Source organism: Phocoena sinus, chromosome 7 (genome assembly GCF_008692025.1).
Source record: "Phocoena sinus isolate mPhoSin1 chromosome 7, mPhoSin1.pri, whole genome shotgun sequence".
Lineage (NCBI taxonomy): Eukaryota > Metazoa > Chordata > Mammalia > Artiodactyla > Phocoenidae > Phocoena > Phocoena sinus.
In genome coordinates this window covers 14,404,609-14,417,711 of record NC_045769.1, presented here as the reverse complement: position 1 = coordinate 14,417,711, position 13,103 = coordinate 14,404,609, and the positions used below count along the sequence as shown (strand labels likewise).

The 13,103-nt window shown below is 42.5% G+C and overlaps 1 protein-coding gene across 1 annotated transcript in view; it reads right to left on the bottom strand.

Annotated features, from left to right (window-relative positions):
* The window catches only part of WDFY1 (WD repeat and FYVE domain containing 1), a 47,621-nt gene that overhangs the window by 22,387 nt on the left and 12,131 nt on the right, over positions 1-13,103 (bottom strand). The window contains 2 exon segments of the mRNA XM_032636748.1: positions 3,409-3,482; positions 8,126-8,193. Coding sequence (XP_032492639.1) covers positions 3,409-3,482; positions 8,126-8,193 — 142 coding nt within the window.

The window sequence follows — 13,103 nt, the reverse complement described above, 5'->3', positions numbered from 1 at the left end:
CATCTCTCTGGATTCCCTCTTTCCCTGCGCCCGTTCACTTCTTCACAGCACCTACCACAACCTGCAATTTCATGTTTACTTGTGTATTACCTGCCCCTCCCACGAGGCCATAAGGCTCCTGAGAGCAGGGACCATGTCTACCTTCTTCTTAATTAGCACTCTGCATGACACCTAGTGCTGAATGCAAGGCTCTCTGTGACCCGCTCCAGCCATCTCTTCAGTCTTATGTGCTTCATGCTGCCAAGCTGCTTCATTCTTGTTCCCCGCGCACACCCTGACTTTGAAAACCCCTCTGTCTTTGCTCATGCTGTCTTCTGCGTCTGGAAGTCCTCCTCCCTCCTTCCTGGTTAACTCCTAGCCATCCTCTATGACTCAGCACAGTAACAGGCTGGCCTTGCCGCTCTCCAGCCAGGTGCAGGCACCGGTCTGTGCTCTCACTGCTCTGTGTGCAGTTCTATAAAGCAGTGATACTCAAAGCACGGTCTGCGGACCACTGGTCCTGATGAAAGAAGCAGAGAAATAGGGAATGTGTGTTCAGAAGCCTTTACAGCAATTTAATATTATTATGACATCCAAGCAGACAAAACCAGCAAATTTTCTCAATCAACAATGTAATACCCAAAATATCAATCCAGCAAACTAAACTCAGAGCAACCGAAGGAAAAATAATAGAGTTGAAATACATTATCAGAGAATCGAAAAAAACAATAGAGAATCAATTAAATCAAAACTGGTTCTTTGAAAAAATATCAACAAAATTAACACACATTTAGACAGAGTGGGGAAGAAAAAGAGAGAGACGACTCAAACTACTAAATTCAGTAATGAAAGGGGGAGCGTTACTATAAACCTTACAGAAAGAAAAAGGACTGTAAGGCTGCTATGAACAATTACATGCCAACAAATTAGATAAGCTAGATAAAATGGACAAACTCTTAAAAAGACATAAACAACAAACACTGGCTGAAGAAGAAATAGAAAACTCATAACAAGTAAACAGAATAAATTAGCACTCAAAAAACTTCCCAGGACGAAAAGCCCAGGACCAGGCGGTTTCACTGGTGAAACTCTTCTAAGCTGAAGGTCCAAGTATTTTACAACTCAACAATTAAAAAACAAAAACAAAAACGCAAAGGACTTGAATAGATATTTCTCCAAAGAAGATATAAAAATGACTAACAAGCACGTGAGAAGATGCTCAAGATCACTAGCTGTTAGGGCAATGCAAATCAAAACCGTAATGAGATACCGCTTCACACCGACTAGGATGTCCATAATAAAACAAAAAACAAACCCAGAAAATAACAAGTGTTGGTAAATATGTAAAAACTTAGAACCTTTATATATTGCTGTTGGGAATGTAAAATGGTATAGCAACTTTGGAAAACAGTTTGGCAGTTCTGTAAAAAGTTAAGTACAGAGTTACCATATGACCCAGCAATTCCATTCCTAGGTGTATATACCCAATAAAATTGAAAACTTAGGTTCACACACAAACTGTTATGCGACTATTCATAGTAATATTATTCATAATAGCCAAAAGGTAGAAACAACCCAACTATCCATCAACTAATGAATGGATAACAAAGTGTGGTATATCCATGTAACGGAATATTATTCTACCACAAAAAGGAATGAAGTATTAATTCAAGCTACGACATAGATGAACCTTGAAAATATTATGCTAAGTGAAAGAAGCTAGACATAAAAGGATATACACCTTATATGATTCTATTTACATAAAATGTTTAGAATAAGCAAATCTCTGAATTCAGAAAGTAGATTAGTTACTGCCAGGAGCTGAAGGAAAGGGGACTGTAGTGTGACTGCTAATGGGTGCGGGATTTCTTTTTTCGGGGGTTGGAGGAGCTGATAAAAATGCTGTAGAATTAGAGTATTAACGGTTGCATGATCTTGTAACTAGACTATAAGACCCATGAATCGCACACTTTAAACTGGTGAATTTTATGGTATATGAATTACATCTCCATTAAATATATGCATACACACACAGTTAGACCCACAAAAATACTAATCTATAATAAACTGAAAATTTAACTATCTGGTCCTTCAGCAAAGACAGTTTGAGATGTAGAGACTCAAAGAGTTACATGAGCTGTTGGCTGAATGACTAGTCCCTAGTCTTGTTTTCCTTCCTTCTCACCTTACATACACACACACACACACACACACACACACACACACACACACACACACACGTGCACTCTCTCCCACACTTTCCTTGCCCCAGCCTCCTCCTTCATGGGTTCAGGGATCAGGGCTGCTACAGGACTCACATCCCCTGTACAAAGGCTGTACTTTGTGGGCTAGACTGAGCACCAAACCATCAATCATGACAGCATTCAGAGCTCCATGGAACTCCAGATGGTCCCTGACTTATGATGGTTCAACTTATGATTTTTCAATTTTACGATGGTGCTAAAGCAACGCACCTTCAGTAGAAACCACGCTTCGATTAATGTTGATCTTTTCCCAGGTGACTGATATGCCATACGATCCTCTCTCACGATGCTGGGGAGGGGCAGCCGCAGCCCCGCTCAGCCATGTGATCATGAAGGTTAACAACCAACACACTTACCATCATTCTGGACTCAAACAATCATTCTGTTCCCCACTTTCAGTATGGTATTCAATAATTACAGGAGATATTCAACACTTTGTTATAAAATAGGCTTTGTGTTAGGTGATTTGGCCCAACTGTAGGCTAATGTAAGTGTTCTGAGCACGTTTAAGGTAGGCGGGGCTCAGCTATGATATTCAGTAGATTAACTGTATTACATACATTTTCTTTTTTTTTTTAAGTTTTGGCTGTGTTGGGTCTTCGTCGCTGCATGCGGGCTTTCTCTAGTTGCGGCGAGCAGGGGCTACTCTTCGTTGCGGTGCATGGGCTTCTCATTACTGTGGGTTCTCTTGTTGCGAAGCACAGGCTCTAGGCACGTGGGCTTCAGTAGTTGTGGCTCGCGGGCTCAGTAGTTGTGGCTTGCAGGTTCTAGAGCACAGGCTCAGTAGTTGTGGCGCACGGGCTTAGCTCCTCTGCGGCATGTGGGATCTTCCCGGACCAGGGATCGAACCCGTGTCCCCTGAATTGGCAGGAGGATTCCTAACCACGGCTCCACAAGGGAAGTCCCGAATGTATTTTCAACTTATGATATTTTCAACTTAACGATGGGTTTATCGGGACGTAACCCCATCATAAGTTGAGGAAGATGTGTAGTTTACAATTAAGCACTAACTAAAATTAACCCATTTTTAGGCCTAACATCTGTACTGAATGAAATATTTTCTAATGCCAAACAAGCAGGCATTCATTGTTAGCTTTATTTACACTGTCCAACAGGAGTGAACACAGGAGGTCAGTATAATGAATACATTCTGGAGGCTACCTACCATCACGGCTCCGTTATCCTGGCCCACAAATATCCTTCTGCTATCATGATGGTAAGCCATAGCCGAGCAAGGAGCTGCCAGAAAGACAAAGACCACGTTACGCGCAAAGCTAAGCATGTTAAGTCATTGTTCCAGGTACATTATTAAAAAGAGCTATAAAACTTAGGTTAAAAGAAAGAGGGCAAAAACACTTCATAAAAAAAAATTCTGTTGTCTTAGTGTAAAATTTTAACTTTAACAATCTTCCAAGTTACTTTTATAACTTTGGGTGAAGTGAGCTCCATGAAGTTTCATCTGATTGAAACTCCTACCTGTTTCTGGAAAGGTCTGGGGTCCAGTGCTTAGAGTAGGTGATCTGCTACCCAAATTCCGCACATCATCCTGCCCCTCCCGCTTCCCCATCACAGGTAAAACAGCACCTGGCATCTGTGGAAAGAAGGGTTCCCGGCACCACAATTCCCTTTCCGTGGCATGTGAGCAAGCTGGGAAAGCCACTTTGGGATTACTTGGGCTTTTTTCCCAGTGATGAAAAAAATGTTCCGTTTTGTGATGACTCATACAACCCCAGTTTGTGGTAACGCATTGTGAGGGGTAGACATGTCTCTTTGTCCATAGCATGTCATGTGACTAGGACAGCCCCGACTCTTCCCAGGTATGCACCCCTCTTCCAGCTTCTACATAGTCTTCTGCCAGAAAGCAGGGGCCAGAGAATGAGTTTCACAAAGGAGAAACTCTAAATCATCTCCTCTGCTAAAAATCAGAATTAAAGTGATTTAGAAAATGGAACATTTGGAAAAAGAAATGTTTGGGTTCACTTCAGCCTTAAGAATTTTAATTGACTGTGGAAAGAAATGCATGCTAGGAAATAAACAAACAAAATTGAGTTTATTTTGAAATAAAACTTCTTAAAAAAAGTAAAAGAGAAAAATCTTATAAATGAAGTTACCATTTGAAAACAGTTTAAAGTTCTCTAACTACAACGGCTGATATTCTCCACCAAAGGAAGGAAATAAACTACAATACTGAATTGTACTCAAAGGCAGAAACGTAGTTAGCTGTATGATCAGACTATTTCAGTTGCATTCAAAAAACTATCTCGTTGAAATGTAGAGACCAAAAGTGTCTACACACAAAACAATTAGAACTGACTACAAGTTTGTACACCCTTATCCACCATATTGATGTTTCAAACTACAAAGAACGATCATGTTTAAGAATTATAACCACAAGGATATATGTATCTTCATAAAAAGTGCTTTTTAATAACCACGCATAAAATTATCTTTGAGAAATCAAATCTCTTTGATGATTTTAAAGACTCACTGTCATCATTTTTGCTTGCTTTTCAGTTGGTACTAAATCTTAATGCTTTAGTTTTAAGCTTCTTTTCAATTCTTTTTATGCCCAATCCTATCACTAACTGTACATAAACATGTTAAAATCTTTTGCGTAAAAATCACAATGTGCTGAGTAATTTTATAAGACTAGAGAATTCTTACATATTTTTTAAAAAAAGCCTCGCTAGTTTGCTGTGTATCTAAAAATGTCCTGGCTTTTTTCCTAGAAGGGAAGCTTCTACTGAGATAAACTATATATATATATATATATATATATATTTTTTTTTTTTAATGTGAATGTTCACATAATTTTCTTTTGTTGTTTGTTTGTTTGTTTTTGCGGTACGCGGGCCTCTCACCGTTGTGGCCTCTCCCATTGTGGAGCACAGGCTCCGGACGCGCAGGCTCAGCGGCCATGGCTCACGGGCCCAGCTGCTCCGCGGCATGTGGGATCTTCCCGGACCGGGGCACGAACCTGCGTCCCCTGCATCGACAGGCGGACTCTCAACCACTGCGCCACCAGGGAAGCCCCACATAGTTTTATAAATAAGCAAAACACAAATCATCTTTCAAATCAGTGACCTTTTAAAAAGGCACCATTGCAGTCCAAAATCATATGCCTAAAATTTTAGTTTTGTAAACAAAGGGTTTTCTGGAATACAGTCAGGCTCTTTCATTTAGGTATTCCTTATGGCTGCTTTCACATTACGATGGCAGAGTTGAGAAGTTGCCACAGAGATTGTTTGGCCCATAAAGCCTAATATTTATGTCTGGCCCTTTGCAGAAAAGTTTGTGGACCCACCCCATATTGCGGTGAGCAGCACAGTTTTGGAGTCAGGTGGGCATGAACTGGAATTCCAACCTCTGGCCTCAGTTTCCTTGTCTACTAAATGGTGAAAATATCATCTACCTTATATAGCTGTGGTGATGATTTCATAACATAGTACCAAAACCCAAAAATGCATGAGGTACATAGTAGATACAGAAACTAAGAGTTACATTTTTCTTCAGCTAAAGCAGATTCTGAAAGTTATTTCTGTTATGTGAGGTAATGTTCTGAATCCTAATTGGTCCACGTACAGCAACATTCTAAGGTTTGCTTACTGATCACCTCTGTTAGGTCACAGGAAACAAATTGGTGGATGACCACTAAAATGTCCTCAACTGGGTAATCTGCAGACAGTTTTTAAAACCAACATGGCACTTTTCTTCTCAGACTTCACATTTAATTTTAAAATAAAACAGACAAGCAGTTATTTCTCAAAATTCATTCATTCCGTTTTCTTCTGGCAATGTTCTTGCAATTTCATCAGTAGACACTGTTCCAGATGGAGGTGACGAAGAGGCATCTGTTAGCAACAGGCTGCACACGTGCAGATACAAACATGAAGGTGTGAGTCACCCACAGCAGAGGTGTGTTTTTACTAGTCTTTCCAGCCACAGCGCCGGAAGCTACTTCTGGAGGGTACAGTTAGGCCAAGGTAGCAAGGGATGGCAACAGAGAAAGCAAAGCCATGTGCCCAAGACCCAAAAGCCAAGGAAGAGCGTGCACTGCTACTGCTAGGTTCCGGTGCCCTGGGGGAGAAATCAATTACAAAGTGAACTAAATATCTGGGGGGACTACAAGCCAAGGAGTCACTGAACTAAACACTGACAAAATCTATCTCAGCTCTCTCGGTTCTTAAGAGCATGAACTCCAAGGTTGAGTCTCAGGAGATTGAGCTGTGGCCAGATTATGAAGTGCGGGGTAATGGAGAGGAGGGAGGGATAACGCAAGAGCACTAGCAGGACTGTCACAAAGACTGCGAAACATCCCCCAGCACAGGTAGCAGGTCCCCAGGGTGTTGATATTCCCGGCTATCAGATCTAACGCTGGGTCACTGGAGTAAGGAGTTAACTGTCTAAGGAAGCCCTTTCATTTTTCAGTTGGGTAAAGGATAGGCTCAGAAGTCCAGAGTATCCCACCTACCTCTGTCCTGCTCCCTCAAAACCCAAGTAAATTTATCAAACGGGCTCCATAAGCACATTCACGAGACATCAGCCGCTTCCTATTTCACACTGGTAACAAGGTGACAAATCCAACAGACACACACGGACACAGGACGGGAGGTACTACTGCCCTGGCATAGTAAATCATGATTAGGTTTCAGGTAGTCTTAACAACACTGCTATGGTAAAGTTTTCTGGTTCCTTTTATAATAGTTAGCTTTATACCAGTATTCCAAAAAGTCCACTTCATTTTCACTGGAATGGTTATCAAGATAGAGAAGATAACCAGCCTGCCCAAGCTGTCGATAGAAGGCAGAACAAATGAAAATCCTGGTAAACTACTAATTATTTTGTGGAAATGCTTATAGGATTTAAACCCTGCACGTATCCTGCGATAAATGTGCAAAGTGAGAAAGTTCTAGCCAAGAAGGAGGTGCTTGGAAGGATGACTCAAGCTGATATAAGGAATTTGCTGAATAACTGGCAGCTCTGTGTTTGTAAGAAACTCCACGGCCCCTGGAATAACTCTAAGGGAGCTATGAACAGTGTCCACAACGTCTGGAACTAGCAACACTCTTCTTTGGAGAACTTTGTAAACAGTCGTCACTAGCAAACCGTCAAGCCTACTCCAGAAACTTTTTGTCTTTTCCTAGGGGATCCTCTGATTATTGAAACCTTAACTGAGGAAAAGCCCTCATGAAGGACCAAAACCACCAGGAAATAAGCAGCTACGGATGCCTTCCGCGTGGCCACTGCGGCGGGCAGGACACAACCCCAGCTTGGACCTGGGTGGTATCCAGGCACTTTTTCAAGAAAGGATGGAGAAGTGGAAAGAAGGATGCAAAGCTGCCTAGATCTGCAGGAAGGGCTGGATTTAATGTAATTTTATATCACTACATCTCAGGGCTGTTCTAAAATCTCAATGCAGAAGCTTTATCGTCAGGGTTTAATTTTAGAACATATTTTGACTACTGAGAAAAATCTCCATTTAGAATGCGCTGTGCCTTGGACCAAATCTCTCAACAAGTACCCAGAGTATTTATGAAAAAGTTGGACAAAGGCCAGTTAAGAAGGCAGAGTGTTCAGAGCCCTGTTTTAGTGTCAATATCAGCTATTACTAAGAAGAAAGTTACTACTAATATAAGTTGGCAAAAGGAAGACAAAGGAAAATGGAGGAGGTGGAGGCTTCCTCTTCTTTTATTTTTCCACTTCTGTTCAAGTCCACTTCAGTTAAGCCGGTAAGACCCAGCTTCATTCGCAAGAGAAAGGGAGTCTCCTGTGGTTTAACACAGCCTATCAGAGTATAGGCAACTAAGAAGCTCATTTTGAAATCTAGCGGCATTTTCTTTAATCAGAATTTGAAATTTAAATCCTCAAAGACAGCTACTCACAGGCCATTGTGTGGTAAATGCTGGGCCAGTACTGACCGCTGTCTCTTTTCAGCCATACTCGGATAGTTCTGTGGAGAAAAGCAAAGAAAAAAACGAGTAGTCTTTAGTAATTTTACCTTCTTTTCTGCTCCAGGCAAAACTTTTATTTTATTTCATACTGTTTCCCTTGACCTTATAACATTAATCAACTGGAAAATTAGACAAATATATACACAGAGCATTATGGTATACTTTATACTAGTATATATGTGTAATATACACACACACACATATTACATAGTTACCTACAGTATGTCCATACATGGTGTAGTTATGCAGAACTAGGAGTCAGGATTCTAAATAACTTTAATAAGTATGGAAAAATGTTCATTATCTAATGATATACAAAGAAGCTGAGAACTATTAACTACTTTTCTTGGCAACAAACTGCAAACTGGGTCGCTTGGCTGTCTCTGCCAAATGAGAGTCCATAGACGTACATGGAAGAAAACGTTCCTGGAGAACCGTGAGAGACGTTGTGTACAAAGCAGAGCCCACACCACTGCTCGTTCACAGATAATTCCCAGTCGTCTCGGCCCCGGGAGGAAATCCTTCCACACCCGTCTCTGGGCCTCTCCTTTCACCAGAACGCACACAGAAAGATGGAGGAAATCCTGGCACAGGCAGGAAAATGACACACGACCAAAACAGCCAAAGTTTAATATTTTGCTTATCACCTCCGAAGAACACTATGGAATATTTCTCCAGCACTCATGGAACCTCCAGGAAGCTCTGGGCCCCTTCCTCTTCAGAGTAGGACACTCACTGCCTTTTCCGGCACAGCTGTGCTCTGCCTTCGCCATGACTCCTGTCTCAGTGTCCCTTATTGTCAGCTCTGTCACACTCTTGTATTTCTAAACAGCAACACAGATTCGGCCCACAGCCAGCACTGAATTAATGGTTGCAACCTTGAACTAAAATACAATAAGGCTAAATGCTGACACTGTGTTTCCATTCTGCTTGAAGTTCAAGACAAGTAACACAGGTCTATGAGGATAAAAATCAGAATAGTGGTTGCTTCTGGAGGTGCGGACAGAATGCAGGGAAGGGAGGTGAGGGAACCTTCTAGGGCCTGGTAAGGCTCTGGGGAGTAGGTGACGTGGTGTATGCATCTTTCAGAACCTGCCCAGCTGTATTTTAAGATCTTACAGACTACTGTAAATGATTAGAGCTAAATAAAGAAAATAAAGACTAGATGTTGACTTTCATTCATCCAAATAAATAAGACGGGCCTAGCAGCACAGCGGGAATCATGCTATTTTAAAGGTGAACTGGCCATACAGGCCTTAGTGTAGAACAGCCATTTGTAAAACACGACCATCTTCCAGCACTGCTAACTGTCATGATGGAACTTTGGCCAAGTTGAATCCCTCAGAATTTTTCTCTACATCCACCTCTGTCACAACTGGCCAGACCAGAATGGGATCAGTCAGTTCCTTCCCGGGAACTCAGAAACCAGGGGAGACAGAAATAGATCAGTATGTCTCCAGTAGTTGAAATGACTGTTTCTGGTCACACATTTTGCAATTTGGACTGGAGAATTTTGTACGTTAATAAAAGGGAAAGAATGAAGCCGACCGAAGAGGAGAAGCAGTAGCGAGCTGGAGACAGTCCAGGTGGAGAGTCCCCCATGCCAGCTGCTCCTGAGGCCGCTATTTCCCTAGACTTGGGTTCCGTGAGGGCAGATGCCCCAGCATCCTCACCATTAACACCCTCAGCGGCTTAAGCGAATCTGAGTAAACTTTGCTATTTGCAAGCAAACAGGTACTCATACACTGTGTCTGCGTGGGACACCATGAAGTCCTCTTGGACACTGTCTCTTCGTTCAAGCACATTAAACAAGATCCTACATGACAAAGTTCACAAGGCAAGGCAAATCAGGCAGACTCCTTCAGGAGCACCTATATTGTGATAGGAAGTTCTAGAAAGTCAAGTTCACATCCAAAATTAAAAGGGAAAGAGAGAGAAAGATCAGACTAAAGCATCTGTGAACAGACCTATACTTTGTACTGTTTGTAGTTCGCATCTTAAATCAAAATTTGACACTCTTGAGGTAAAGTTTTAAACCACTGTTATTATTTGTGGTTCTTGGTTACTGTTCATGATTATTTAGTTTTCTTCTTCCACAACCTCAGAGGTTAAGACTTTTTCATGGAACAGATCTTTCTAGTTTTAAACCATTTAAATGAAGCTATGAAAATATTTAATGGGGGATTTCCCAGGTGGCGCACTGGTTAAGACTCCGCCTGCTAATGCAGGTGACACAGGTTCAAGCCCTGGCCCAGGAAGATCCCACATGCTGCGGAGCAACTAAGCCTGTGTGCCACAACTACTGAGCCCATGTGCCACAACAACTGAAGCCTGTGCGCCTAGAGCCTATGCTCCGCAACAAGAGAAGCCACCGCAATGAGAAGCCGCAACGAAGAGCAGCCCCTGCTCGCAACTAGAGAAAGCCTGCACGCAGCAACTAAGACCCAACAACGAAAACCCAGTGCAGCCATAAATAAATAAATTTATTTAAAAAAATACTGCTTATTTCTTTAGGTGTGATAATGGTGTTGCAGGTTTTTGCTTGTTTTTTTAAGAAGTAAGCAGTGGGCTTCCCCGGTGGCGCAGTGGTTGAGAATCTGCCTGCTAATGCAGGGGACACGGGTTCGAGCCCTGGTCTGGGAGGATCCCACATGCTGCGGAGCAACTAAGCCCGTGAGCCACAACTACTGAGCCTGCGCATCTGGAGCCTGTGCTACTCAACAAGAGAGGCCGCGATAGTGAGAGGCCCGCGCACCGTGATGAAGAGTGGCCCCAGCTTGCCACAACTGGAGATAGCCCTTGCACAGAAACGAAGACCCAACACAGCAAAAATAAATTAATTAATTAATAAACTCCTACCCCCAACATCTTAAAAAAAAAAAAAAGTAAGCAGTAATGCCTACATGGGACACTGGCCCTTGTCTCTGCTCTCAGCATGCCCACCACCGTCCAGCCCTCATGCCTCAGTGCAGCCTCCTCTCAGGTTATGTGGCGGGCTCATCCCTCTGGTCCACCTCGGGCATGTTGACTACTGGCTACATCTCCCAAGGAACCATGCATCCCACTGCCCCTGTGTTCAGAGCCCACCAATTGTTGTCTCAAATCAGGGGTTCAACGGACATAATTATGATTCCCAGACCCAGACCCTACATCCCAGCAAGCTGTCAACCTCAGATGCCCCAAATATGCTGAGCCCAGGTTATGTCCTAATCCCTCCTCCCTCACCACTCCACCAAGGACTTTTCTCTCTAGGCGGTAGTTCATCTGGGCAGTACCCGCAGGATGGGTACCATTTCAGCATGACCTCCCTCAACTAAATTAATCAATAGAAGCTTATAATGATGATCCTTAGGCCTGAACTACTAACACAATATTACATTCTGTTGACTATATTTTATGTTACGTAGTACAGAATGTTTATGGATACATTTCATTACTTATGTTCAACATAGGGGATGAAACAGGAGCTATAAGAAGTCAAAGGCCAACTCACCTCTAAGCATTAAATCTGTTCAAGGATTCTACTCCACTTGCAAAGACAGGACAGCAAAGGCCAAGGTACTTGAAGATGAGAGCACTGTACAGCGCCTTCATTCACTCAAAGGGATTAAACCTATTTGTCTGGTTTTTTAAGGGTCTAAAGACCAGAATGCTGATGTAGCCTAAAAGCCTCCAGATTACCCCCAAAAGTGGTGGGTCATGAATGCACTGGTAGCTCAATGGAGGCCTCAGAGGTACATGCTTTTCCCTGTGTCCTCTTGAAAGAAGAGTGATTTCAGACAGCACAGAAGTCACCGTGAGCAGGAAACCTTAAAGGTTGTCTCTTCCAGCCAATCATCTAACCTGGAAAAGTCAAATTTTAACTTCACCCAGCTTAGTCCAAGGTCAAAATGGGACCTACCTAGACCCCAGCATCTTTGAAACACAGTATTATTTCCTTTGGAGGACAAACATCCGTTACTACCATTTGGTCTGCACCCAGCTGACACGCTAGGAAATTGGCAAGACAAATGATCTCTTGGGGTGTTTCATTTGGAAATTATTTATCACATCCAGGCTGAGAGAAGACCATCATCCTTGCTTGGGAATCGGGTTCCAAATCAGGCAACTGACCTTGAGAGTTGGCTCTACCTCTGTACTCACACGTTCTATCTGGAATTCCCTTCCTTCTCTTTTCAAGCCAAACTCTTTCCCTTCTTTGGGGGACGCATTAAAATCTCCCACTTCTGAGATAAAAATCAACACGATATTAAATTGAACTCCTAATACTCCAGCACTCTCAAGAAACTATGATATTAAACAGAGGTGTATAATTTCTATTAGGTAATATAGAAATTTGTTTTGTATTGTAGTCAGAACATGCCTCATTGGTTTAAAAAAATGGTTATAAAAACAGGCTTAAGTTGGGCTGTTTCTTTAAAAAAATCAACAAATTCCACAGACTAAAAAAATTTACTATTCAGAAAACTGGAAACAAAATCTACTAGTCACAATTAGACAGTTTAGTAACATTTTACAGGAGCAAACTATTAAAAACTCTAGGATGGGCTTCCCTGGTGGCGCAGTGGTTGAGAGTCCGCCTGCCGATGCAGGGGGCACGGATTCATTCCCCAGTCCGGGAAGATCCCACGTGCCGCGGAGCGGCTGGGCCTGTGAGCCGTGGCCGCTGAGTCTGTGCGTCCGGAGCCTGTGCTCCGCAACGGGAGAGGCCACAACAGTGAGAGGCCCGCGTACCGCAAAAAAAACACCCCAAAAACAAAAACCTCTAGGATGATACTAATGAACGATATAATCACCAAAGTGTCAGGATCAGATGGCTTTATTTTTCCAAAAAGCACATTATTTTCTGCCCAGATGAATGTCTAAGTCCCCCTCCGACTGAAGTAAAACAGCTTCACTATTCTGACAA